A 23,448-nucleotide genomic window follows, 5' to 3' on the forward strand; every position below is an offset into this window, starting at 1 on the left:
GGCTAGCTTGAGTGTTTGGGGTTGGCCTAGTGCCCATGGAGCTCTGCTCTATGTCCTACAGAGCACTTACTTTCATGTTTTGACCCTTTGACCCCCATGTCCCTCCTATCCTGTTTTTTTCTTTAGTTGTCCCATGAAATCAGTTGTTCCATTTATGCATTCGCCCCCATATAATGGCTACTAGTTTACCAGGTGGGCCTTGAAGCCCACAGCAATTTTGAATGAACAAACAAACAGGAACTTTTGGGGCCTGTCCAATTGGTACCTACCCCTCATGCCAGCTGGACTGCTGAAACAGACCTGACTTGCCTGCATCCTCTACCCATTGCAGTCGGGGCTGCTGCTTGGCAGGTGCACAACAGGTCACAACCAGACCCAGATGGGGACTGTACAGCCAGTAGAGGCATCTGGGGCCGGCTGGGGCCCCCATGGTCCCCTCTGCCAGTCCCCAGTCCCTGCCCACCCCCGCTACTTACCAGCACGGACCCCAGATCCAGCTTTCCGTGGCAGGCAGTGTGCTTCAGCACTTGGGTAATGGCCTACCATAGAGATGCTCTGGCTCATTACCAGAGTGTCTCTGTGGAGGACCTGAGCCTCCAGTTGTCCCGCTTTTTTCCCCATGGGTATTTTTTTTGACCCCTGGATATCCAGGTGTCTAATTTTGCCCCTGTGCTACATATTTGCAGTGCGGGGAACATTTTTTTGTTGTTGTTCCCACACATGCCTCTTGCAGCATTTGAAAGGGCTTTGAGATGCTGCAAGAGGCATGTGCATCTAGTCATGCCCTTAAATGCCTGTTTGGAACTGACATTAGCACCACAACTCCCGTGGATTTCAGTAAGCGGTAGGAGCTTAGATAAAGTTGAGGGTCAGCAGGGGTGGGTCCAGGAAGGATGCACTGGTGCACTTGCACTCCCTTTGATTCCTGCTCCACCCCAAGTTTAGAACCAACTGCATAGCAGTAGCAGCAGCATTTCTAGTGCAGCAGTGCTGAGGGAGTCAATTGACTTCATGGCTGATTATAACCTACCTGGCCCCTTCTAAACTTTTCATCCCAGAGGTGTTAATGACCCTCTCTCTTTAATGATCTTGATGTTCAACTGTTCAAGTTATCATTTGTTCTACAGTTCTGCTGTCTGTTAGCTGTTCCTGGTAATGAAACTCCTATTTCACAGCCCTACAGACTGTTTTTAACTCATTGCAATGAAATTATATATATAATTTTTGCTTCAATTTAAACTAAATGAGACAATCCTAGGCTCTGAGCATATTAGTAAAGGTTCTACTTTATTTTTAACTGGAGGAAAATAAGCGTTGTTTTATATATGATTATGCACCTCCCCATCTGCACCCCACTTCTCAAAATTCTAGATCTGCCCATGAGGGTCAGTCACTTATTTGCTAAGATATGGAACTAAACATCCAGGTGGAAGGGTCAGTTCTTTCACGTTATTGAAACAGACCAAGTTGATTAGTGAATGAGCATGGCAGCTACTGGCTGTTACCATTATGGGGATTCCAAGAGGTGTGTAAGTGCGTTACTGTAGTGGAAATTAATGAAAATATATACTTTGCTACTTGAAAGAAGTGCTCAGAAAAAATGAGTAGTCCAAATAATGCCACCTCCCTGCTGTTAGTTAAAAAATTACCTTGTGGATAGAGCACTAACCTAGGACTTGAGAGACCTGGGATTTTGTCCTGGTATGGACGCTGGGTTACCTTGGTAATCTTAGACAAATAATATAATCTGTGTGCCTCAGTTTCCCAATCTGTATATTATATGGATATGATGATGCTGATTTTCTTTAGGAGATGCTTTGAGGAGTATTAATGAAAATGTAATAATAATAATGAGTTAGGTGATGGTGGTAGTAGTGGTAGTCCATCATAGTAGTAATAATAACAATAACAATCATTGTATTGTTGTTGTTGTTGTTCAGCATGGAAAACTTACACGCACTGTGTCTACACAAAATGCTACTGTGCAGTAGCAATGAACTACTGTGCAGTAGTGTTGGGGGGCACTAACCATGGCACGACACTACTATACGTTAATAATGAGCTACTATGCAGCAGCATCAGAAAAAAAACAGTGCAGGACATTACTGTGCAGTAACATTGGTTACTCTTATGTAGATGTGGTGACTAAGTTGGAATTGAAGGTATCATGGTGTGCACAAGGGGAGGCCAACCTGTAGCATGAATGCCAAAAATGGCACACGCAGCCTTTGCATGGCATGCAGCAGATCTAGGAGGGGACAGAAAGCACAGCTGCCAATAGGAAAGGAAGCAGAAGATGGAGCAGGAACTTTGGCAGGAATACAGAATAGGGAGCAGAAATTAGATCAGCAGACTGGGCAGAGGAAGAGGATTGGCGTGGCACTTGGGGAGAGTGCAGGATTAATCTGTGGCATGCCAGCTGAAAAGGTTTGCCCCCATTGCAGTCTATCATCACAAGAGAATGTCAACAATTTCTTCATATTTACTGGATATTTTTGAAGTGGGTTGACATAGTATGAGAATGAGATACAGGGGCAGTGTAAAACCTAGATTTTTGGATAAGCCTTTGGTGCTGTTAAATTTTATTTTGGGGTCTACAAGTGCTGAGACATACCATCTCTAGGGTTCTCGGTCCTGGGACTGTGCTTTCATTTTCCAAATGTAAGTAGTCCTATGTGTAACCTCCTTTATGTATAATATTCAACCTGCTTTCAATGGAAGGCAACAATTTCAATTGCAAATCTGTGGAAAGCTTTCCTAATAGGCTGCATGCTCCTTTCTCATAAATTGTGCCTTGAAAAGACCATAGGGGAACACTAAAAGAACTGTTAAAGAAGACTTTTTTGCAAGTGATTTTACATAAAACAGTGTTCATGCACAAACTCCTTGTGCCTGCTAAAACGACAGGACAACGTCATCACTGAAAACCATAGTACACAATGAGGAAGTAAAAGGTTGTTTTAAACTGAGTGCAAAATACCTAGTCTTTTTTCATTCTCGTTTTGTTTTCTAACTGGTGCGTTCCAGCACCAGCACTATAAAATTAGGTGTATTCCCTATGTCTCAGCTTTCTCTTTCAAAATATTTTGATGACTATTTCTTTATTAATCTTTTGAGCTTACCAGCAGCACTTTTGTCTTTTTCAAACCGGAAATTACGAAGTTTAAACTTCACAGTGATATTGCCTGCAAAAGTAAGTGTTTTGTATATATTCTCTACTAGATTTATATATAAGGTGGTACCGTTACTAGCATAATGTTATATATAAATGATTTGGGGGAATAAGATAGTAAAGACATTGTAGAGGAAGGTTGAAGTAATTTGACTTTCTCACAGAAATATTTGTTTTGCTAGCAGAACAATGTCTTGGCTCTTTCCATCAATAAAGGCAGTCTTGCATTACAGCACACAACGTTTCACCAACTCTTGACCCAGCAAAGCCTGATTCAATGGCTATCCCATCAGAAAGAGATAAGTAAAAAGGCTGCTGTTTTGATCAGGATCTAAATTTCTGATACTGTCTCAGTAACAGAGACCAGTAGACAAAACTATATAATTTTGCTAGAAGAGTCGATAATAGGCCCAAAATTATTTAAACACTCCAACAGCAAATCCAGTTATGAACAATAGTCACATAATTGTCTCAGTGTGAAACTTGTTTCCATGTACTAATAAATATTACTTACATGAATGTGTGGCTAAATCAAACAGTATATTAATAAAAAGCAATGAAGAAAAAAATAAAAGGATGTGTTGCAGAAATTTGTAGGAGTAAATGCACAGTCCTGCTTGTATGAGACCTAAATTTTAACCCTTTTCCCATTCCTTATAGGAAATAGAAATAGGACAGAAATAGGAAAAGTTGAAACACTTTCCTACTGCATTATTTTCTTAGTGCAATGCATAACTATTTAGAAGGCAGCTGTCTGTGATGTACACGAGTGTTGTGAGTTGTTCCTTGGAGGTGAAATGTAATGTATCAATTTTTTAATGCAGTAGGGCCCAATTCAAAATATAAGTTATTACTAAATAATGTTCCTATGAAATACCAGGACCCCTGAGTTCTCAAGATGCTGAGCAGGACAAAGTTCCTTTTATAGCTATAGCCCACAGCATTCTGAACCTTGGCTAGCTTGGGAACTGAGACCAGGAATAATAGCATAGATATTTATTGTAAGGGTGAATAAGGACCCAACAAAAATTGGAGTCTGTTTCATAAATAGAGTAGAAAATAGTTTTGCCTGAAGAGCTTGAGTCTAAATCAGGGGACAAAATGGCGGGTCTGGCTGGTGGCCAGACTCCATTTCCTAGCAGCCTCTGCTTGCATTGCTGCAGCCAATTTCCATGGAGACCCCAGTAGTGGTGGTGCTGTGACAGCATGGGGCCAGGTTTTCTATGGAGACCAGCCCCAGCAGCACTGGCAAGGCAGGGAGTTGCTCCAGGGTCAGGGCTGGGATCTTGAAGTGGTGACAGTGTGGTCTGGAGCTGGGGCAGAACTGATCCACTGTCTGCATGTCTCTTCCCAGGGTGGAGTAGAGCTGGGCAGGATACAGCTCCCCACCCAGCTACATGCCCTTCCAGCACTCCTGGGACCAGTCTCCATGGCCCCACTCTGCCACAGCCCCACTGCTTCTGGGGTCTCTGTGGAAACCAGCTGCTGTGATGCAGGCTGGGGCTGCTGAGAAATTGAGTCCTTCATGGGCCCAATCTAGCCCATGGACCAGATTTTGCCCACCCCTGGTCTAAATGGACAAAATACCCATGATGTTGGGGTACAAGTAGAACACAGAAGCTGAGTAAACAGTGTGATGGCCACAAATGTGATGGCAGCCCTATGATAATTTCTACTCCCATTACCAGTTTTTGGAAGCCAGGGGGAGGCATGAGGAAGGAAATAGCCAAATGGAAAGAAATTTCAAGGGGAAAGACTGAAGGACAGAACATGAGTAAAAGGGATAGGCATGGATTAAAGATGAGGTGTAGAAACTTGGAGGATGGGAAATGATTGGCACATAATTTAATCTTATTATCTTCCAGAAGGCCAGATCTGCAGGGCCTGGTCACTTCACAGAGATCACCTAGCAGCTCACTTTTACCTTAAAAGTAAGGGTTACCAAGAATGCATTTATTTTTAATAGTGTTCATAGCTGTACATTTAATGACATACTGTAATTTAATGCCCACTTTCCCTTTATGTATTTCATACTTCAAGGACAATTAGGACAAAGGCCTATGCAGGAGTTTAAAGGCCTGTAGGGCACCTCCTTATTCCTCTTTGGGCATGTCTACATGAGATGTTTACTGCTCCATTGCCTAATTAACTTCCCAGTAAACATATCAGTGTCTGCATATGTGCCCCTATTAGAGGACACAAAGCTAATAAATTACCCTGCTGTGGAGTTTTTTTGGACACATTATCATGTGTAGATTCTGAGTTGGCTGGCTGGGGCATGAGGGTGGTTTAGTGCAGGAACCTCCAGCACCGCCCACTTTGAGGCGTGCCTGCATGCGCGGGTGCGGAGCTGATGCCAGAGCCCAGCACAGCTGTTTGGAGCCTCCCGGCTGCAGCTGGCCCCAGCTCTGGGGAGCCGTTGTCAGCTGGGAGATGCTGCAAGCCCTGCTGGAAGCAGCCCAGACTCCGTCACTGGCAACAGCTACCCAGAGCCACAGTGTGCCAAGCAAAATGGCCTCGCGTGCCATGTTTGGCACGCGTCCCAGGGGTTGCTGACCCCTGCTATAAGCAATTGCTTTATAAACCTTATAAGCAATTCCTTATAATCAATAAGCTCCACAGTTTATTGCTGCCAGTTAATGGCATGTGTAACCATGCCTTTTGTAGATGGTTTGTATCGGAGATCAGGGCACATCTGGGATAGAAATCTCTACAGAGCTACTACTGCAGGGAAGGGCTTTGATGGGGTGTGTGTGTGTGTAAGAAAGGGGCAAGGAGGGAAGATGATTTCCTCAGGCTATTTCACATACCCGAAGGTGTGGGGAGATTTGCAACCCATACCGGTGACTGTAGCTGCTACTGAGCCACAATTCAGTCTGTAGTCGGAGCATGGGCTAGCACAGCTACATGCTGCCCATTGCTACACAGGAGAAACTTCAGTCTAGTCTTCTAACAAATGAATTATTTCAGATTCCCTGTGCAGTAGTGTACTCTGTTTACTTTGCAGATGGAGAAAATGAGATGCCAAAGGCTCAAATATTCAAAGGTGGCTCTGATTTTTTTATTTTTATTTTTTGGGGGGGGGTGTTTCAACCAGACACAACCTGCAAAGAATGACACCCCCAAATTAACACTTCCTAGGCCTGTGAATGGTGGAAGCTGTAAGGGAAGAGGTGAAGGAGACAGATCAGTTTGGATAGGCCCTACATAAATAGTCGTTCCTTTTTAGTATCTGCTTGGTGCCGCTATGAGATCCAGAATACTGGGCTAGATGGACCTGTGGTCTGGCCCACTGGAATTTATGTTTTTATATTTTAGTTACCATTGTTGTATTAAATGTAAGCAGTGGTGTTGAATAGGATAAGTTACTTTAATGTAAGTATTAAAAGGAAATGTGGGATATAAAAAGTAAGCAAAATTGAAAGAATCTAACTTTTGAGTTCTAATAAGTGTGTGTGTTTTAGAAGAGATGAGGGAGATTTTCAAAGCCACAAGTGGCTACTAGGCCTGTGTGAAGCGACAAGTATTCAATTCAGATTTGGCCAATTCAGAGGGACAGTAATTTGATTCAGTGATTTGAATCACTGTTCCAATTCGATTTGGCTGATTTTGGGATCCAAAGATTCAACGCTAATTCAGAGATTCAGCCATAGAGTAAACAGGCAGCATTCCTTGACCATGCTGGACATGGCTGCCTCCAGCTAGTAAGTCTGTTGTGGTGGGTGGAGAGGGGAGAGAAGGGCTGTGGCAGGAGCAGATCAACACCACCACAGTGAGGGAGGTATTGGGGCTGGGGCTTGGACAAGCTGCCCAGCTAGGGTGGGGAGGTGCAGGATTCGGGGAGGGGGGCTCCCATCAGTGCACTCCACCATGTGCCACTGGTCTGGGAGGGCATGAGAGCAGGCATGTGCCCCCAGATCTGTGCAGGGTGGGCTGGGCTGGGCTGTGCTTTGGATGGGTGGTGGAAGGTGCTGGGAGTGGAGGGTCTGCCCTGCCACTGCTTGTCTGGCTAGGCGGGGGGGGCATGAGATGCAAGCACAGCAGAGCTGGGAGTGGGGGATATACCCTGCTGCTGCTTGTCCAGCGGGGGGGGGGCAAAGGATGCGGGAGCAGCAGGTCTGGGAGTGGGGGCTCTGTTCTCCCGGTGCTTGTCCAGCTGGGGTGCGGGAGTGCAGGATGCAGGTATGGCAGCGCTGGGAGTGGGGACTCTGCGCTGCCACTGCTTGTCCAGCCAGGCCAGAGGGGTATGCAATATGGGTACGGCATCATTGGGAGTGGGGGCTCTGCCCTGTCACCACTTGTGCAACTGGGGTGGGGAGGTGGGGAATACAGGTGCGGCAGCTCTAGGAGCAGGGGCTGTGCCCTGCTGTGCTTGCCCAGTGGGGGGAGGAGGGGGTGTGAATCAAGCACGGTTTGCTCTGGGCAGAAGGCACAGGGAGCAGGGGTTATGTCCTCCTGCCACTTGCCCAGCTGGGGAAGTGAGGCATGGGACTGTGCTAGTGCATTGCCTTGGACAAGCTGCATGCAGTGGTGGAAGCTGTTCCAGGAACTCCATGCCTCCCAGACAAGCTGCAGCTTCATCCCAGCTGTGTGAGTAGTGGCAGGGAATGGGAGTGGGCATGTGCACCTGGATTGGGGTGAGGCTGGCAGCAGGGGCTGTGGGAAATTTTAGAGTGACTGCAGCCCCTCCATAGCCCCCACTCCACTGATCTGCGGGGCGGGTGGAGCCAGGGCTGCACTCTGGGCTGCAGCTGGGGCTAGCCGTTCAGAGCACAGCCCTGTCTCCGCCTGCCCCACGGAACACAGCTCAGCAGTGAGATTCTGGGGCTAGTCTCCCAAAGCGCAGCCCGGCCCAGCCCGCCCCATGCAGATCCAGAGGCACAAACCTGCTCCCATGCCCTCCTGGACCAGCGGCATGCAGTAGTGGGAGCCCCCCTCCCTGAGTCCCACACCCTCCCACCCTGGCTGGGCAACTTGTCCCAGCCCCAATCCCTCCCTCACTGTGGAGGCATTGATTTGCCCCCCACAACGTCTCTTCCCTCCCCCCTCTGCCTACCACAACAGGCTTACCAGCTGGAGGCAGCTGTGTCTAGCATGGTTGAGGACTGCTGCCTGTTTGGTCTACAGCTGAATCTCCAAATCAGTACCAAATCTCTCTGAATCAATTCAGAGGCTTCCAATTTGATTTGGACCTTTTAATAGGTCTCCCAATTTGATTCAGATTCAGAGATTTGGCCGCTGAATCTCCTCCAAATCGAATTGGCTACCGAAGCTTCACACAGCCCTATCTCCTGTTAAGGATTTCAATCGCAACCTCCTTCCTTTTCCCCTCGTGCCAGCTTTTTTCCCCTTTCTCTCTCTTTCAAACTTGATTTTTCACCTTTCTGTTCTTCTAGTGGCTAAGCAGCATACTGAAGTAAGTGAAGTGACCTGTGTGCCTGGCTTCACACACATGGGTGGGGGCTTAAACTCCCTATTGTTCTAAGTAATGACATCATGAATGGAGGGGGTAGAGATCCTGCCAGTCTACCTGGCAACCAGTGATGCATTTCAAATTGGTTGGCTGGCAGCCAACAACTTCTGGCCTTCATTGGATCAGGTAAATGAGTTTATAAGTTCATAAGTTAAAGACTGCCCAGGAGAAGAGGTGGCAGCCATGATGAAGACTCTGAGAGCAGCTGTCTCTGTCTCTTGAAATGAATGGACACACTACAAACTGCCTGCCTCCAGAGGAAAGCTCTGTCAGTCTCTGGATGATACCTGTGAGTGAGCTCTAACTAGATATATAGCTTGTAGTTACTCAGATGCATGATCAAAAGCTACCATGCCACTGTTTGCTCTGAGGGTTATTCTTTGATATTGCTCTACCCTGTACCGTATTCCAAACCTACTACTTGTAATCAATAACTTTCTCCTTTGTACCTAGTGTGGGAGACTTATTGGGAAAAGGTCTAGATTATGCCTTAGGGTCCTCTTGGTCTGGCTTACTAAAGGAGACCACCATTTGTGCTTCAGACTAAGGGAAGCACCCCAGGTTCTTGCAGTGGGTTGAGTCCCTCTAGGACTACCAGGCCTGTGTACCCTAGGGGGCATAGGGCCTAGAAACAATCCAGACCCTGGGTGGTGGCAGTGTCACCCCCCAGGCTTGCGGGTGTGCTCCAGGAAGGAGTCTGGCTAAACATGAGGTGCCCCCAGGGAGGCACTCGGAGCCTGGAAGGTGATCGGGTGCAGTGAGGTGGGTGGCTTAGTGCAGAAGCATCCCCTACTGGCCTACCATACCACCTACCTTAATATCAGCTGGAGTTAGGTACCTGACACAGAGGCATTTGAAAGTGTCCTTTTATATTACGTGCATTTTTTTTCTTTCAGTTCATTTCCTCAGTCAAGTACATAATTGTCTATATTAGAGGAAAAAATGAATGGCTCCATCTTCTAATTTATTTTTTTTCCTGCCCCATTTCTTCAGCAAGCAGTAGTTTGGTTTTTTTTAATTGTTGTGGCATTTTGTTGTGAAGTTTGTGGTTTTTCTTTTGCAAGGTCCATGTGTGGAAAATATCTAATCAGAATTTCCCTATAGTGTTCTCTTTCTCTCTAAGCATATTTTAAAAATAAACTATCAAAGGCTGTACACGCGTTCTTAATGCACTGTATGTTTACTAGAACTCAAGGGAGAGATGCTGGGAACAGCTCTGTGATACAAAGATACTTAGGGCATCAAAGCAGGAATGTGACATCAGAGGTCTTCCATGTACTGTGTGTAGTAGTATTTGCTGCAGTGCTGTTGCCTATGAATTATTCTATACCCTGTGCTCACAGGTGAGCATTTAAAAAGGGGAGCTCTGCTTTCTTTTAAATATACTGTTCCCCTTCTTGGTCTGAAACTTAAAAGATACTTTTTAATAAGAAGGAAATGTGTTTCCCTTCTGTAGCAGAGAATCATTTGTAGTACCTGCGTTAGACTATTTTTCCATCACATCTGGTATTCTGCTCCACCTCACTGGGGGTCAAGAGATGACAACTCAGAGGAAGCCCTTACCTCTACGTTGTACCTTGTTTAGTCCTTCAGTGCTGTTTCCATTCCTAGCCCTTTTCTGTTTGCAGTGTACAGTTGCTGAAGCAGATATCTCAGAGTATGTGTTTGTATTGAGCCTTGCATGATGCAGCTATGGTACTGCAATACAAAAAATAAACAATAATGATTATGTATGGCTGGCAGCAAAGATAATTGTAATTCCTTTCTGACCCCTGCAGATGACTAGCTTGTATGCTGAAGCACAAGATTATATTGCCCATATTTTAGCTAATTACACAGTTATCTAATCTCTTTTATAAATTCAGTTATCACATGCAACTCTGATTTCCTGCCAAAATACATGTAAATGTATCCTATCTTTATTTTAATAAGGTAATACCTTCTTTATGCATTATAAAACAGCATAAAGAAAGATGAGCTGCTTTTTAATTATCCCTCAAAAATTTTAAAATACTGTTAAGCATCTTTTAACTTTTTAATCTTGACAGGCTAAACTAACAGCTTTCCCTGACTGTCATACTCCTTTTGCTTTTCCTCCTTCCTCCAAGAAAAGTTGCAATTTTTTTTAATGTCAAGCACTTGAGAGTTAGGAAATCTGCCAATTTAAGGCTGTTTTGACCTTTTCCCTTTTGTGTGATAGCATTATGATACAAATTTAACCGCACTGATAGTGCAGTCACTAGGGCTAGGGACAGACACTGAAAAAGCCTAGGCCTGAATAGATTCAATCTTTGCAAGTTAGTTTAACCTGGCTAGGCTGAACTGGTTTCTAACTGGACAGACATTCTCTTTGAACTGAGGAAATTCAGGCACATACCTGCAGTGGCTCAGGTTAGAAGCTGAGGGGTGCTAGAGCAGCCCTTCCTTCCCTTGCACAGTGCTGAGCTGAGCTGAGTGTGTATGTGTGGGGCGGGGGGAGGTTGTGACCAGACCCCAGCAGGATGTCCTGATTAAGGAGGTCTGCCTGCACCATCCCAGGCTTTTCCCCACTCACTGCTCAAGGAGCAGGAGTGTTGCCAGACCCCAGGCCCCTGCTAGCACTCTGAGTCAAGGGGGAAGGGTGTAGTGCATGCCTCTGTTGATGATATGGAGCTTTTCAATCTCTCCCTGCTTCTTTGTACTGTCTGCAGTGAACTGACAGGTGAGCAAGCCAGCAGGGGGGTGATAACAGTGTTTATCACCTGATCAGCAAAACAGTAGTCTCTCTCCATTACTTCAAACTCCTCTTAAACAGCTTACCAACTGATCTGTTGCTTAGCTCCAACCAGCCCTAAGTGGTCACTGTTCTGTCTGCCTGTCCCAGTGAAATTGGAGACACGCACATCTGTGTTAGCTAGCATACCACATGCCTATGGTCCATTAGGCGGGGATCCCTGGTGTGGGAGATGGGGGAAGGGGGGGTTTCCTGCTTGAACAGAGAACAGCGAGGGGAGGGCAGGGGGAAGCCAGGCAGACCATGCTGTGCCTGCAAGTCTCTGCTGGAGCTCCAGCCAGAGATCAGAGGGGAGGGGCAGCCCTGCTGTGGAGCAGAGAGCCCCACCCAGCCCAGAGAGCATGGGGTCTGGGACATGCATTGCATAAACTGGTTTGAACCAAATCAGTTAAGTATGATACTACATTCAACCAGGTTTATCTCAAACCAGTTTCAGCCATTTTTAAACTGGTTTATGTGCACTGAACATCTGTTCTGTTTTAGGTTTAAACCAGTTTCTGATCAATTAAACTGGTTTATGTGTAATGTCTGTCCCTAGCTGAGAAGAACAGAAGTGGGACAAATTGGTGGAAGGAGTTCACAAATACTTGCTGGCAGCAGAGAAATTTAGAGACTTGAGTAGTCCTGGGATCAGTTCCAGAGTGTGCAGGAGACTGTCCCTATCCTCTCTGCACCTCTTCCGAATTCATTGTGGCTGCTGCTGCTCTCTTACACTGTTCCCATCTATTTTGAAAATCCTATCTGCAGTTGTCAAGCTATTATGATGAATTGTCATGGGGGAAGCAACAGTGGTTTGGAAAGGAAATAACTTTAAAGTCTGCCTTTTTAAAAAATTTCTTTTTGAAATGCATGCAGTCTAAGCTACCTAATATGCTCATGATTTATTCATTTCAATCAGTTAAGTCATCTGATCCCAGCAGTCTTTCCTGCTCAAGTGCAGGGGGCGGGACCTGATGATCTGTAAGGTCCTTTCCCACCCCTAACATCTATCTAAGTTCTAACTGTTTTTATGATTTATACCTGCTCATGTCTCAGATCATAGGATATTTTTTTTTTTCTGAGTTAAAATAGGCTTTTGCTAATCTAATTCAGATGAAGCAGAACTGACTGGAGTTAAGAGATTCTTGTATACTGTAGTGGTTTTCTTCTATGTTTTGATGATAAAAAGAAAGGAGGAGAAAAACCTGATTAACTTTTATTTTTCTTAAAAGTTGCTTCAATATATTTATTCTGCAGCGTGTTTAAAAGTGGGTCATGCACAAACACTCCAAAGGAACTTGAAAGAACTCATTTCACTGGATACTGATTTCCTCTTCAGGATGCATTTTGGTTCTACCATGGTTTATAATGTTTTTTCCATTCAATTTTCTAGGAGTGAAAAATAATACAATGGAGCCAGACTTTCTCAATGCTTTTGCACAGCCTACTGCATTTAATCAATTGCCATTTGAGAATGACATTGTTCAAGGTATGTGTTTTATGAACCAGGACTAAAGAAACAGAGGTGGGACCCAGGGAATCGGACAGAAGTCCTCTGTACAATTGAATTTCATGTGTTTTTCAGCAGTATTCTCAGGTTTAATCAAGTGAAAGTAAACCTCTTGCATATAATTTGGTCTCCAGCTCTCCTGAGGCAGGTCATGAGGAAGCAATGCAAGTTCTGGCAAATCCTTTTAACTGAGGCTTATATTTTATGCACAGCAATCAAGCCAAATGCGGCTTTTCTCTTTATTTTTAGAAAGTATCACTTAGGTCTCATTGATTTTTGAATTCCCTGAAAAGGTGATATATAATGGCAATTGTAATGATCTGATATGCCATTTTCTTCCTCAGAGGGAATCTGTTAACATTACAAATGACTGCACTTTTTCATGTTGCAATCAGGGAAATGGGGTAATATCAAACTGATGGTATTTGGTATAGAAAAACTGCATTAGTCACAGCAGATGAGTATAATGAATACATTTTTGTTCTATTTATAGGAGAAAAGAAAAAAGTCATAAAACCAGCCTCACGCAATGACCCCAAACTGGAAGGACTACAAGTGGTACCATGTCTTTTATTCCTTACCTATAAATCCTTGCTGTTTTTACATTCTATAGACTTGCGTTTTACAAATCTATGAATACATGTGCCTGTTTCTATATTATATTTTGCTTAAAGTACTCTTTGCATGAAGATTTCTGTTACAATATTTGAAAGTGGTATAGAGCAGTGGTCTCCAAAGTGGTGTGCGCGCACCCCAGGGGGTGCGCAAGACGATCCATTGGGGTGTGGCAAGAAAATATTAGAACTTCTGTTTATATGTATATTTATATACATACATTGGGGATGCATACTCAAAATTTTTTACTGATAGGGGTGCGCAATCAAAAAAGTTTGGAGATAACTGGTATAGAGGAAGGATTCATATACCCTATAAGAGACATTGAGCTCATCCTTGCCAAAACTGTCAAAATAAAGGATTTCTTCAGTGTTTGAAGATTTTTATAAGCTTTACTGTTTAACCTATTTTTAGGGGTTTGTGAAGGAAGCTATATTTGATCGCATTTGGATTTGGCCCGAATCGGGGACAGTGATTAAATTCATTGATTTGGATCACTGTCCCTGATCCGATTTCAGCTGACTCCACCTCTGAAGATTTGATGCTGATTGGGAGAATCCGTGATTTGGCCATAGAGACAGCTTTAAATGTTTTTTTCTATATACCTCAAGGTACCAGGCATGGCTCGTGAATGCTGCAATGTTGGGGCAGATGAAGTGACCCACAGGATTGCGGGGAGCCCCCTCATGTGCTTGGAAGTGGACCAGAAGTACTTCCAATCCACTCCCATGTCCACCAGGGAGCACACTGGGGGGGTCCCCCCATTCCCCTCCCCAGCTTAGTGATCGGCCACAGGGGGAACCCAGGTGGTCCCCAGACCCAGAAAGCACCAGTTGCCAAGCCGGGGGGGTGAAGGGGGACTCCCAGTGTGCTCCCTGGCAGACCCAGAAGTGGACTGGAAGTGCTTCTGGGCCTGCTGCTGAGTGTGCTGGGGAGTCCCCCACACTCCTATGGGATGCTCCGTGCAACCCAGCATCGCAGCATTCATGAGCCACCTGCTACCTTGAGGTATGTAGAAAAAACATTTAAAGCTGTGTCTATCTCCGAATTGATTCGGAGGGTTCTGATTCGATTCAGAGAGATTAACGGGTCTCTTGATTCAATTCAGATTCAGAGATTCGGCCACCAAATTGGGCCAAATCTCTGCCGAATCAAATCAGGGACCGAAGCGTTGCACAGCCCTACTATTTTCTTTTACAGAAGCTTAAACTGCAGATGTGACTGATTTATCTGTTTTCCTTCTGTCTGAGGAAGAGGGATTGTTTTGCATTGCTCATCGGTGCTGCCATCTGGCACATCAAGGAGTAGTAAGGATTGTTCTTGTTCAGAAAGGTCATAGCTCTGACCCTTTAAGGAAGAGATTTAAAAAAAAGAGAGAGAGAGATGGGGTTATTGTCTCTGCCTGCCTTAGAGAAGCAAAGAAACACATTTGGGGGTACTATTTAGTTTCCTGATCCTACTGGATGATGTTATCAGGGTGGCTTTTGAAGCATCAAAATGGGTCACTTTTGCCATGAATATTAAACTACAGGTAAAACACAATTTGAGGATAACGCATCTATTTATTCCTCTTCCTTTTCCCTGCCTGTTCTTTCTGCCTAAATTTTCAGATATGCTTCTTTTGTTCTGCCACCCAGCAAGACTGAAGTAGCTGGAGGTAAAGTGGAGTTACCTGAGTTTGTAGGCTGGGGAGATGGCTGTTAAAAGAATATTTTAAGGCAGGTGAATAAGGGAGCTCATAACTTTTGTCTCAGCAATGCAGTTCATCTGTTTATGCCACTGCTCTAGGCTTCTTAGTCTGAACTGCAGAAGTTTGATGCATCATCAAATCTTAGAGTTTAAGTATTAGCTGAAGACGACAGGTTTAGTCTGGGAAAATTCTGGTTCTCTTGATTTTTAATGTTATGTACACTTTTTCAGAGTTTGTCAGTACTGAACAGCATTTGTTTGTTACTTTCTTTTGAAGTTTTCAAACATCTCAGAGCTTTTTTTATTATGATTATTCTTTTTGATGCTGTTCTTTGAGCAATTAAACTTCAGAGTAGTGATATATAATAGTTTGCAAAAGGGTCTAATAAAATAAAAATAATAGTTCATTCAAGATTGCTTTCATTTCTGTGCAAAGAGCCAGTACAAGGCTAATATGCCACCTATTTTCTCAGAATAGGTTTTCATTAGGATGGGTATGAGTATGGACCATAGAACCAGCTAAAGAATCAAAGCTCATCAGTGTAACATCTCATATTTCTGCAGGTTGAGCACCAAGGGGGAGGAGGTCTGTTACATACATACATACATACATACGTACATACATACCTAGGGTTCCTTGATCCACAGAGATAAGAGAGTTCCTTTCCAGTTCAGAGCCTTGGGTCTTTAGCTCAGCCTGTAATTGCTATTGCTTTTAGCAAATGTGTCAGTGTGGGGCCCTAGTTCTGTGCCCCATGTACATTTTTTGCCTTTCTACATAGACAGAATAGCATTCCATCATCTGAGCATTAAATATTATGAAATGCTGAAATGCATCCTAGCCACCAGAGAGAGAACACCCACCATTTAAGATGTCATTTTCACCCACAAAAGGAGATGCATTATCTTAATGTGTATCTGCCAAATAGATTGGCATCATCAGAAAAAGCACCAAAATGCTGAGAAGCAATGAGTACAGTTGATGCTTGCATGCTACAACTCTTAATAGGGAAGGTTTTGAAACTGCTACTTTCTCCTTTGATGTAAACAAATATTCTGATACTATAAAAGCCTAAGCCTGCCTGCCTGCCTGCCTGCCATGCTTTATTTGCACTCTGGCTGACAGAAGCAGCCAGTCAGAGTGCTCCAAGCATGGGGGAGCACAGCCATGATTCTGAAGCTGCAGCAAGGACTGGACAGAGGGTAAGGGAGCCAAGGCCAGCAGCGCTGCCCTTGGGTCTCCCAGCCCGCTCCCTGCAAGAGGCAGAACAGCGGCAGCGTTAGGTAGTAGCCCTCCATCCCAGATCCTCCCCGCCTCCCCCCCCGTCATACATGATGGGCAATTGGCTAGTTAATTCAATAACAACTGTGTGTAAGTACAAATGGTGTTTAATGATGAAGGTAGTTTATACAGCAACCAACAAGGGAAATACAATGCTTACAAGCACAGACTTTGATTCTGTAAGGGTATGCCTCAGTTGATGGATCCCCTGGAGGATCAGAGCATAATTTAAGGTAGAGTAGGCAACTTATTTGGGCTGGAGTAAGCTCCAGAGTTTTATTCACATGAATTTAATATGCACACATAGATGCACCCACTATATAGCAGAGTATATTATCCACAAAACACACTCAATCTACCTTTTTATAATAAAAATAATCATTTTCTGGAGTTTGGTATTTGCAGCTAGCTGTGGTTAGAGGCTTTTAGCACCACTTTACGCCACCAATGTCTTGGAACTGATTCCAAGAGAGCTTTATTATTACTCCCTACTTAAAGATCTTATAGCTGTAGAGTGTTTCAAACAAAATGTTGTAATAGCAGTCTACCAGTAGCATTGGATTGGTCTTCCCACTGCATCATTCATGCTTGAGACTAATATTTATGCAGACAGTTAAGAGGTTGCACTGGAGTTTAATTCCTAGATAACACCGTAGGCAATGTTATCCCTCTGCTGTTGTGTGTTACATATTGTCAGCAAAGACTAAAAGACAGGCATGGACATGCTTCTGGGTACTGAGGCTCAGCTCCTAGATTTAGTGTCCAGGAAAATTAATCCTAGTTTGTTGTCCTTTGCAGCAGGCTCTCTGGATGAAAAAAATTTGCTGAGTGAAATGAATTTGAAATATTTGGTTTCTCACCCCAAGAGACCCCCACACATCAGGCACTGACTGAAAAGGAACTGTGATATGCACAGAAACATACTTACTTTTTTTCAGTCAGCTCATGAATTCCTGATCCATTTCTTCTGGCAAAAGAAGGAAGAATCATGAAAGCAGAAATAAGAAATTGTGAAGTTACCTCAAAATGTCACAGAAGGAATGGGTGGGGGATAGATTACGGAGCTGGACAGTGACCCGGGATAGAAAAGGGAAATAGTGTGGGAACTATAAGAGAGAAGACCAGGATATGAACCAGGTAAAATAGGCAGGACAGGAGAAACTAGGAGGAAGATGCACCCTGTTGCTGCTAAAGCATGGCTGTCCATTTTCTTGCATCAGTACCTGCCAACTTTCTTATTTTCCCTACAGTTACTGATTGACTGGATTAATTCAACCCTGAAACAGGAACACATAATAATAAAAAGACTGGAGGAAGATCTATTTGATGGCCTGATACTTCATCATCTTTTGGGTAAGCTGCCTCTTTGATCTTAGTTCTCAAGAAAGTCTTGTAGGCTTTTCCATTCAGGAACTTGCAGATAAAAGTGCACAACCTGTAGTAACAATTGTTATGTTTGCTGGCACCATCCTGACTGCTAATGCCTCTTTCTAATTCAAACAAAGAAAAGCACGACACTGTGAACATTTTGTTACAATTGCAATTTAGAGAAAATATTTGATTGTTTTTATTTTTCATTTTGGAAAGTCATTTTGTTCCATCCTTAATTCAAAAAATAAAATGGTTGTCTTTGAAGTGTGAGGTCACAATACCTCTGAAAGGAGTCAAGGGCATCATAAACCAGAAGCTTGATTCTGATTTGCAATATTGTTGCCCTGTGGGGTCAGGCCAACTCTCAGGATCTCAATAGTCTGCTATTAGACAGGAGGATGTGACACAATTACACACATACAAACACATAAATCAATGGGGGGCGGGGTGCACGCACCCCGTCCTTCCCCCCAACTCGGGCACTTGTATACCTATCACCAGTTCAAGCACCTACACATTATACACACCAAAAGTTGGACAAAAATCAGTTGTCAATACCCATATACTCATTATGCATACACAGATTACTAATTTGTATATCATACACACAATTTGTGTATATATGTGTACACTTGTATACACACACACACGCATTCCTAGCTTGGATGGTACAGTATGTATGTGTGTACTTGGGGTACCTGGGATACTTGGGGAAAGGTTAAGGTGAGAGAGAGAGAGTGTTAAAGTGTAGGGAGTGAAAGTTGTCAGAACCAGGATTAGAACCGGTGGTCTAGAGAGAAGCTGGCGGAGGAACTGAGGTTTGGGTTTACATAAGATCAAGTGGCCCCAGGGTTACTCAGGGTCACTAGTGCAAGGGAAAAAGCCCAGTGGCAAGGAGGAGACAGCCAGGAAAGAAACTGAGGCAGAAACCTGGGAGCTCAGGGGAAAAGGCATCGGAGACAAAGCAATAGCAGTGGCAGAGATCCAGGGAAAAGGCAGTGGGATTAAGACGGTGGCAAAGAAACAGGGGGTTTGCAGGCAGAGAGGAGCTCAGGACAGGTGTTGGAGGTGGCAGCCAGCCAGGAGAAGGAGAAATGAGACGGAAGTTAGAGGGAGGAGGAGCAGGATTGGAGCACAGCAAGAACCGTAGTAAAGCAAAACCCAACTTAAGGGTTCAAATAACAGTTTTATTAAATGGACAACATGCTACACAGCCCCATGAAGTTATTGGTACACACACACACACACATTTCTCTCTCTCTCTCTTTCTCAATGGCAGAAGGAGAAAGAGACTCAGTGAAAGGGTTGGAGTCCAGGTAGAGAGGAGAAACAGAGTCCAAGTCCTTGGTTGAAGAGGGGGTACAGGGTGATAGCTACTTATCCAGGCTGGAAAGAGGTCTTTGTCCAGTAGGTGTTGTCCGGGGGGGGGGGTTGCTGGCAGGGCCTCTGAATGGAGAGGTAGTGTAGTATGGTGCTGGTGCAGATGGAGAGGGTGTCCCAAGGAGTCAGTCTTCACTACCTCTTTTATGGGGCAGACTACCTGTGATCTTCTATGGGAAAGCCTGTTCAGGCAAGGTCAGCCCTGTTCAAGAGGGTTCCGTGTGTTCTTACTGGGCATATGCAGCCTTGGCACAATGGTGGATTGCCTCATCTTTTGTTTCTTGAATGCTGAGGGTGGTTCCAATGGCTGGGTAGTTGGTCCAGGTATTGGTGTTGATGGTTCGGTCACTCAGAAGGAGCTATTTTAGACATATTGCCACTGTCTCTCAAGCACCCGCATTCATCCCCATTCATCTGGGAGCCAAGTTGCATAGGAAGGATCGGTCTGAGTCATAGGTTACACAACAGAGCACAGGGAAAAGATGAAGACTTGGCAAACAAAATGGAAACTTGACATGACTTATGCTAACTTACATATGTAGGCCTAAATCATATAGTACCAGTAAAACAGTAATATAGAACAGTAAAAATCAATATAAACATAATAATGATACAATATAAAGAAGGAGAAAAAAACAAAACAAATACAACTTGCTACCAAAATAAAATGCTGAAGCTTATCCTATGTCTTAGCTCACTTGTACTTACCTATAGGGAATAGAGAGGGAGAGAAAAAGTCAGAAATGGTTGGGGAAGGAGAGGGAATGCATTAAAAAAAAAAAAAAAGAGAGAGAGAGAGAAAAGAAAAACTGGGGGTTTTGCTACAATATTACCAAAAACCTCAGATGGAAATAAGATTGCAACTACACATTTTTATCTGTGGGTGATGGTGGTGTTATTTAAAAGGAAAAAACACCAAACAAAACATTTAAAGTCTTGCTCAAGCTGTAACCTCAGCTGGTATAAATCAGTGTAACTATTCACTTCAATGAACCGACATTTCTTTCTTATACCTGAGGATGTAGGGTCTCTAAAAAGTGCCTACTCTGGGCCTAGGGGCCTATCACTCCCTCTATAATGTTACTGCTGTCATTACCTTGTCTTTCACTCTCTTTTGTCTGCACTGGGGCTTGTGCAGCTGCTGACTGCTAACATCTCCTAAAAAGGTCTGTCTCAATAGAATGAGTTTTCTTTTGCGATTTGGAAAGGTGATACTATATCCATGGCCAACATTTCTCCCTGCATATAAGGAGCTACAGGCTTAGCAAAGAAATTGGCAGGAAAAAAATGCTCCCTGGAATACTCCAGCTACTCTTGGCAAATCTGAAGGTGGAGCTGCTGTAAGTCATGTGGCAGTCTGTGGCTATACTCTTGAAATCAGACTCCTGGGCAAAGTGTAGTGACCTAAGTGAGGCTGTGCATGAGTGAAGATTGTATCTGTGCAAAAACAATTATAGCAAGCAATTCTATAGCTATGTGTGTTTAGTTTTGCTGATTGCTTAAATCAAATGCCTGGACACATGATCTATTTGCAGTGGTGTACATGAATGACACATGGGACAAAATCCTATTCTGCTTTGAGCCCCTAGGCTAGGTACTTTAAAAAGCCCAAGGTGGAAACCATCCAAGTTATGTGGTTTTCTGTAAGTGGCGTAGTTTCAATTGGTAGTGAACAGAATGCACATTTGCCCTTTGGTGGTCGGGGGAGGCAGATTTTAGAACGGGTTCCGACATGTTTTTAAACAAGACTATGTATGCCAAACTTATATTCTGTTATGGGTATAGACTGGTTTCCGATCACTTATACTGGTAAAAGTGTAATGTCTATACCTAGTCCTACATGGTATGCATGCAGCTGTGTAACTGGAGCTTGCAGCACTTACATACAGTTTGGGATTTTATTCCCCCAGTGGTTAAATAGCACTGCCCGCATTCATACATGCTGAAAGTAAGACAGAGGAGAAGTACCCTCTTACCCCAAGCCAGCTTCTAAAGGTAGTCTGGAAAAGTTTTGGAGTAATGCCTAGCTTGTGGCCTGGTTTTTAGATTCATTTACTGGGAAGCAAGAGAGCATGGTTCAAACACCCTCTAAATGAGGGATTCTGGGATTCCTGTCTTTAATTTTTACCAACCAGCCGGGACCAGCCTTTGAAATCCAGGACTGTCCTGGGCAAACTGGAACATACGGTCACCCTAATGTTATCTATCTGCAGGATATCCCAGAATAGCTGTTTGCTTATTCAAACTGGATTTTTCTCTGTTCTCCTGCTACCTAGCAGTATATTTGAAGGGAGGTACCCAGGGCAGTAGCCCACATGCTGCCTTTGTGTGGGGCACAAACATAGCTGTAGGCAGCTGCTGTGAAGGTCTTTGAGCCACCCTGTTATGCCTTTGTTGCTACCTACCCAACAGTGAAGTCTTCTAATAGCTACTTACTGCTTGTAGTTGCCCTAAGTTAGTTGCACACCTGCCCACTGAGGATTCTGATGTAATTCCATTGGTGTAGAAAACACATAGGTTACTACATCAGCATAAGAATGTTTGCATGTCCAGGCTGTAAGCTCTTTTGGTACATCTGTTGTGATATTTGCATTGTTTTCAGGCTGTTATTAAAACACAATCTTCCTCTTCTTTCCTCTATCTCACACAGAAAAGCTAGGATCTCTCAGCCTAGACGTTGAGAAGATTGCACTGACAGAAAGCAAGCAGAGACAGAAACTTACTGTGATTCTAGAAGCTGTGACCAAGTGTTTGCAACTAGAGGAGAGCCAGCTGAAATGGAGTACTGATTGTATGTATGGATGTAAAATGGAAGGAAATTCTCTCACAAGATTATTCTGTGTTCTGTGATCTTAGTGAACTAGGAAGGTGCTGCTAAAGGAAAGATGCTGGAATTGGAGTCAGGAGAATTGGGTTCAGGTCCTAGCTGAGGTGCAGATTTGACACGGGGCAGGTCACTCATCTTTCACTTCCCAAGCTATAAAATGGGACTAATACACCTGCTTCGTGACAGTATGTGGAGGCTCAGTATCTGGAACACTTGTATGTTCTCAGGCAGTGGGCACAACAAGGATGTAAAGTATTGCTGTGAGGTGGTAATGAGCTTGCATTTTACTTATGAGATCATCTTCTCTTTATATGAATAGCAATTTTGAAGAAGGACTTACTGAGCACATTACATCTTCTGATTGCCATAGCAAAGCACTTTCAGCCTGATCTGGCTATCCCTCCAAATATTCATGTGGAAGTAGTAACAATTGAGGTAACTTTGTCTTTTATATTTGCTACTGTAGGCCACAGAGACCCCTTGCAAGATTAAGCTTATTTAAAAAAATATAACTACATGTAGAGCAGCCATCTCCACCTCCCTCACAAAGGCATTCTGCTGGGACTGTTGTCGTCATCATCATCCCCCATCCCCTCCTTCAGTTACACTACTGGGAAAAGATGCAAAAACTGCAAGTAGCTTAACAGGTTGCAAGCATTCCAAAGCTTCAACAAAGAGGATGACAAAAGTGCCATTCATTACTGATCAGTTTAGAACCCAGAATCTGAATGAAGCAAGACAGCTCTTAGTGATGCCTCTGAGTGATTTCTGAATTTACAGACCCATCCCCTTCACCTGTGTAGGATTTGGAATTTTAGGGGTAACAGTTAAATGTTCTTGAGTGACTTAGCATCTAAATCTGTTTGAAAGTAAGTTGACGTGTCTACACGTGCACTTTTATGTGCAGAAGCCTATTTTACTGTGCATTAAAATGTCATGTAAAGAACTGTGCAATTACACTAATGCACAGTAAAATAAGCTACTGTGTAGTAAGCATAATTTTAAAAATGTGCATTTTTTGGTACTGCACATTAGGGCAGCCTCATGCACATTTTAGTACCTCACATTGGAGGTACTCCATTTAATGCACATTAGGAAAAGTGTATTTATGCATGTGTAGATGCACCCAGTGTCATATTTGAAAATGGAGCTTAGGCTCCTAAGTCAGGATGACATTTGTGAATATTTTACACACTTCACTGATGACGATCAGCCTTTCATGGAAGTCATCAAGGTCAGGTTTCCTTGCTTCACCACGGTGGTTAAATATAATTCTTCTGTATTTGCTTTTGTTTAACAGCGTACAGCGAAAGGCCTAAAGATGGAAAATGCTGTGGAATATATCACAGATTGCAAGTAAGCAGGGATGTACAATTA

At 43.8% G+C, this 23,448-nt stretch overlaps 1 protein-coding gene across 4 annotated transcripts in view; it reads left to right on the forward strand.

Annotated features, from left to right (window-relative positions):
- Positions 1-2,629: 2,629 nt before the first annotated feature.
- PARVG (parvin gamma) overlaps positions 2,630-23,448 on the forward strand; it is a 42,430-nt gene continuing 21,611 nt past the window's right edge. The window contains exons 1-8 of one of the 4 annotated variants that reach the window (XM_090043775.1): positions 2,704-3,193; positions 5,038-5,103; positions 12,791-12,886; positions 13,401-13,465; positions 17,744-17,846; positions 21,895-22,035; positions 22,391-22,506; positions 23,372-23,427. In XM_090043775.1, coding sequence (XP_089899901.1) covers positions 12,808-12,886; positions 13,401-13,465; positions 17,744-17,846; positions 21,895-22,035; positions 22,391-22,506; positions 23,372-23,427 — 560 coding nt within the window. In that variant the 5' untranslated portion in view covers positions 2,704-3,193; positions 5,038-5,103; positions 12,791-12,807. Of the gene's footprint in view, positions 2,662-2,703; positions 3,194-5,037; positions 5,104-8,309; positions 8,935-12,790; positions 12,887-13,400; positions 13,466-17,743; positions 17,847-21,894; positions 22,036-22,390; positions 22,507-23,371; positions 23,428-23,448 lie in introns of those variants that run through there. The other 3 variants (XM_090043776.1, XM_090043774.1, XM_090043777.1) reach the window with 3 other exon arrangements.

The sequence above is a fragment of the Crocodylus siamensis genome, chromosome 4 (assembly GCF_052110815.1).
Source record: "Crocodylus siamensis isolate JL-2025a chromosome 4, ASM5211081v1, whole genome shotgun sequence".
Lineage (NCBI taxonomy): Eukaryota > Metazoa > Chordata > Crocodylia > Crocodylidae > Crocodylus > Crocodylus siamensis.